Source organism: Haplochromis burtoni, unplaced genomic scaffold, assembly GCF_018398535.1.
Source record: "Haplochromis burtoni strain Fernald_Lab_line unplaced genomic scaffold, NCSU_Asbu1 Contig_301, whole genome shotgun sequence".
NCBI lineage: Eukaryota > Metazoa > Chordata > Actinopteri > Cichliformes > Cichlidae > Haplochromis > Haplochromis burtoni.
The window spans coordinates 739,795-745,144 of NW_024582662.1; the positions used below are offsets into that span (position 1 = coordinate 739,795).

The 5,350-nt window shown below is 43.0% G+C and overlaps 1 protein-coding gene across 1 annotated transcript in view; it reads right to left on the reverse strand.

The window, feature by feature from the left end:
• The window catches only part of adsl (adenylosuccinate lyase), a 16,565-nt gene extending 11,776 nt beyond the window's left edge, over positions 1-4,789 (reverse strand). Inside the window, 9 exon segments of the mRNA XM_042228089.1 lie at positions 8-35; positions 161-207; positions 306-418; positions 421-476; positions 575-654; positions 946-990; positions 1,078-1,216; positions 1,218-1,279; positions 4,574-4,789. Coding sequence (XP_042084023.1) covers positions 8-35; positions 161-207; positions 306-418; positions 421-476; positions 575-654; positions 946-990; positions 1,078-1,216; positions 1,218-1,279; positions 4,574-4,717 — 714 coding nt within the window. The 5' untranslated portion in view covers positions 4,718-4,789.
• Between the last annotated feature and the right edge of the window lie 561 nt (positions 4,790-5,350).

Sequence of the window (5,350 nt, forward strand, 5' to 3'; positions counted from 1 at the left end):
CACGACTGTACGTCTGTCCAGTCACCAGGTAGGCTCTGGATAAGAATGGAACAAATGAGTTATAGCCTGTGTTTCAAACTGTTCCTGCTTGGACATGTTATAATCTTTTTCACACACACACAACAACGACAACACCAACACACACCACACAAATACTCACTTCTTAAAGCCAGCCATCTCTGTCACCATCTTGTCAAGCTCTTCCACCTGGTGGCACAAAAGGAAAACTGACATTAATAAGTCATCACAATACGGTGCTGTGGGACTTCAGAAATCACCCACGTGGTTCTTATGGTTGTTTATACCTTGTCATGGTCCCCCTGAAAGAGCTGCAGGAAGCTGGCCTGGGTGCCTGTGGTCCCCTTGACTCCACGGAAACGAAGATCATCGCGGGCTCGCTCCAGGTTCCTCACATCATCACCAAATCCTGCAGCCACAGACACGCTTGCTTCCCCACTGTGGTCAACTGGGCAGGCCTGTACAGAGAGGAGGAGAGGACATGGGTGGTTTGCTCATAACAGCTCCATCAACTGATGAAGGCCTATGAAAACACTGCAGCTGCAGTCGGACTCACTGGAAGTGTGTAAAGCCGAGCGTGGGGAGGTCGGCGTATTCCTCTGCAAAGTTTGCCAGCCGGTCGATGACTCTGGCCAGCTGCAGGAAAAACAAGCCTTTAATGATGCAAATCAGGGTGTCAAACTTATTTTACATCGTGGGCTACAAACAGCCAGCTTTGATCTTTAGCTCCCAGAAGCAGTGAAGATGCATAATAAATGTGACCAATATGTTGCAATGCCTGTCCTGTAATCTTTAAATATATTTTTTCATGAATTCAAAATGAAAATGCCTGTTTTTTTTAATGGACTTACTGTAAAAACAAAAAACAAGCTTGATATTAATTTGCACTGTTTTCATAGAATTTCTGGACAAACAGGTGAGTCTCACCTTAGGCAAGAGGATGTTGAAGCCATCACGCAATGCAATGAGATCCTGAAGAACAGAAACGACAAACATGAGAAGCTTTAAAGAGTCAAAACTCATCACTGCTGGGTTTATTTATGCAATAGTCATACTTACAGTATTGTCTCCCACATAGCATGACGTAGCTCCGAGGTGGATGATGGGAGCAGCTGTGGGGCAGCAGTGTGCAAAGGTGTGGACGTGCGCCATGACATCGTGCCTCAGCTTTCGCTCTTCTTCAGCCGCCATGGCAAGCAATGTCCTCTGCATGGCTCTCCATCTCTGCAATCTGAGCATCAGTGATGGGCAGACCCAGAGCCTGAGGAGGAGATGAAGAACATGTCAAAGCTACAAGCACGTGTTAGAGCGCACAAATGCTTGATTACAGAATGAACAACATCCTCAGGTATATTTTAGAGATTATAAGGTCTATTTGTGGAGCTTTTGACTCTTGATAATACAGTTCTTTACTTTTAAGTATTCATTTATAACAGTTACAAATGCAAATATGTTTTTATATAAATACATGTTTTATTATAAATACACATATTTGCAGCATTGGCTCTTCTGTTGATGAAAAGGATGTTTGGGTAAAAGTCACAGTGACTTGCACTGCTAAGCTGATAGCAAACAGCCTGCTGTTTATTAGTCAGTCTGTCAGCATCTCTTTTCTCCAGTTTTGATCATCATGTGCTGTCCTCGTGAGGAGGCACAGCGCTCAATATGCTGATTAGACTGGACTGTATTCTGTTGGGACACCGTAGTCACGTGATTCCTACAGCACTACAGAAAGGTTCCAGACAATCAAGTACCTCTCTCCAGTCAAAGGGGTCATAGGTTAAACTGATCAAATAAAACCTCAGTAGAGAAGAGAGCACAAACACAACAGCATTTAGCCACAGTTACTGTTAATAATTTTCCCACTTGAAGAGCTTTTCGTTCACAGGAACATTCGCTGTCGAGAGAGCAGCAGCTGTTCAAATGATTCAGAACATGTACGCATGCGTGTCGAAACTCACGTGGCTCTGCGATGGAAAATACGAACTGCAGATTTTCAATTTTAGAATCTCATAATAATGTTGACGGGTATTTTTGAAAACGGAGATTTTCCGTTTTAAAAAGTAATCCCGTCCACACGTAAACGCAAAAATGAAGGAAAACGCTGCTAGGAACATGCCAAAGCAACAGTTGGCGATAGAAATGTTGGCCAATCAGAAGTCTAGAAGCCTCGGCGGGAAATAGTAAACAAAGATGGGGCATAGAAGCAGAACCGAGTCCTATGTGTAGAGGGACAGTAACTGTTTGTATATGTAAGCATTTAGACACTGCAGAGAGTACAATTAACAGTAACAGGATTGTAGAAATTCATTTCCCCGAAACAATAACGTGGCGCACACCTTTGACGCTGGGTTTTGTCGGTTTTCCTCGTCCACACGCAAATAAAATCTCAGTTTTCAATGACCGAAAACGCCGTTTTCGTGTGGACGAAAGGTGCAAACGCATAGAAAAATCTCCGTTTTCAAAAATACCCGGGTACGTGTGGACGTAGCCAAATGTTCATTTAAAATATGACCTATGACTTCCAGACAAAGACACTGATTACTGTACGGTAGCAGTCTGCTCAGTCAGCACCGGGTAGCATCCACACGACTCGTAAGACCTCCTTATAACTATGTTTAGAGCAGGAAACTTGATAGGGCTCTGTAAAGGTCGCGGACTTCTTTCATAAGCTTGTATCAACAGATCATTATATCAAACCTTCTCCGCTTTGGCGAGGAAAATCCACAGCTTCCTCCAGGTGATGAACTTCTTTTTGTCGCTGAAGTTGTAGCTCATTTCTTTGCTGTCGTATCTGGACACCAGAGGTGAGCGATACTTATTCATCTCTTCGGCTCCGGCCATGGTTGCTAGTAGTGATGGTGACCGTCTGATCGAAGCGTTCGGAATCGTGTGTCGGTAATGAGGGGGCGTTTTCCGTGAAGCGCGTATCGAGGCTTGCCTTGATTGTATGCGAGGACGTCGAGCACGTCCGAAGTCCTCGTACCACGTGCTGTACCAGCGTGACTGGTTCACCGGTTCGCGCCAGATTCGAAATAAAATGGGCAGCAAAATACAGCTGATTCCCCATCACACTGTGTTGTGGAATTGGATTACGTACGTGCTACATAGTTACTTGAGCAAGGATCGATAGTCAATGATATCTAATATTAATCTTATGTTATTATGAATCTGCCTTCCTTTAATAAATGCTGATTGGCACTCATCAATCAATTTGGTTAAGACGCTTTTAAGCCTATTTGCATATACTAAGGCTAATAATTTGTAGTCGTTACATAAAAGTGTTATGGGTCTCCAATTGTCTAGCATTTGTAAATCTTTGTTTGGTTTGGGTAATAAGGTTATTAATCCTGTTTTCATTGTTGGGGATAGTTCTATTTGTGCTGCAGCGATTGTGAAGTGGAGACTGCAGCTGCTGAGAGTGCACTACTGCTGAACCTTTGGATGGCCGACAAAACGGATCTTCCGATGTTTTCAGCTAAATCGCTGGACGTGCTTTCTCATGGTCCGCGCCGGGTTATGGCTGAATTCCAGTGGAATGACGGTCCCGCCGTAATAGACGTTCCAGCCCTAAACCAAACTTATCCCTAACCATAACTAGCTGTTAAATGACGGAAAATAGTGTTTTCCAAAGCGATTTTCAGAAAATGAACGAACATATGTAGATTGAGTCCAAACGGTTCTCATGTGCTCTCCTTTTTCCGATGCCGTCATTTAGGAATGTGTTGGGTACCAGAAAGCATATAATGTTGACGATTTGTCACCTAGCGTAAAATATTAGGCTTAGGGAGTGAGAACGTGTCTGACCACACACTTTTGCACCGGAGGTTTTCGGAAAGCTTTTATTTTGGTATTTCCGTTGATCCATACAATACAATAAATTTGCATATTAGCCTACACATTTAGATTTAACATTTAGCATTTAGATTTAATATTTAACATTTAAAATTGTGTTTTAAATATAAAAAGTTACAAATATTTTACTAAATGTTGTAAAACAGGACTCGTTTTGAGCTAAATGTGGAAAAATGTTGCCGTTAATTTCAGCATGTTTTACTTTACAAACAGCACTTTCCTACAGCACTACAGATTGGTTCCAGACAATCAAGTACCTCTCTCCAAAGGGGTCATAGGTCAGACAGGTCAAATAAAACCTCAGTAGAGAAGATACTACAAACACAACAGCATTTAGCCAGAGTAACGGTTACTAATTTTCCCACTTGAAGAGCTTTTCGTTCATCACAGTAACATTCGCTGTCGAGAGAGCAGCAGCTGTTCAAATGATTCAGAACATGTACGCATGCGTGTCGAAGCTCACGTGGCTCTGCGATGGGAAAATACAAACTGCAGATTTTCAATTATAGATAATAATGTTGATAGATGTTCATTTAAAATATGACCTATGACTTCCAGACAAAGACACTGATTACTGTACGGTAGCAGTCTGCTCAGTCAGCACCGGGTAGCATGCGCACGACTCTTAAGACCTCCTTATAACTATGTTTAGAGCAGGAAACTTGATAGGGCTCTGTAAAGGTCGCGGACTATATCAAACCTTCTCAGCTTTGGCGAGGAAAATCCACAGCTTCCTCCAGGTGATGAACTTCTTTTTGTCGCTGAAGTTGTAGCTCATTTCTTTGCTGGCGTATCTGGACACCAGAGGTGAGCGATACTTATTCATCTCCTCTGCTCCGGCCATGGTTGCTAGAAAACTGAACACTGCGGGGTAGCGACAGGGTCTTCAGCTTCTTTCCCCCGCCCCGCTCTTTTTCTTCTTCCTCTGGGGTCTTTATAGCAGTTGAACCAACTTACAGTTGCATTACTGGCCCCTAGTGGACTGCGAAAGTAACACCTACCTTATTTCGTGTAATTTGAATCCATTTTTGCCAAGAAGTCAGCCTTTGATCTCGTAGACTTTTCTATGTGAAACGGCTCTGCTTCTTCTTTGTGGCCTCAGCACCAAGCTGTGGCATCCCTAGTGGCACTCTCACAGCTGTTTAAGGTGAGTCCATGAAATGATGCCACAAGATGCTGTGGCATCTGAGGGTGATGCCACAGCTCCAGAAAGATATTCTGGCACAGTTATGAGAGCTTGGTCCACATTGCCAGCAAAAAGTCAAACTCGTTGAATCACCTGGTAATTATATTCACATTATTTATTCACTTTGTCCTTTTGAATTTTCTAGCTTATTACAGATTGTAGTTGAGCCTGTGGCTCCTTCACTTGTTGCTCCTGTATTTTCCTCAATGCTCAGTGTGTCAGATCTTTCGCTACTTCTCTGCCTCGTTAGGTAATAATGATACTTGTAAGGCATATTGCATATTTGCAGCT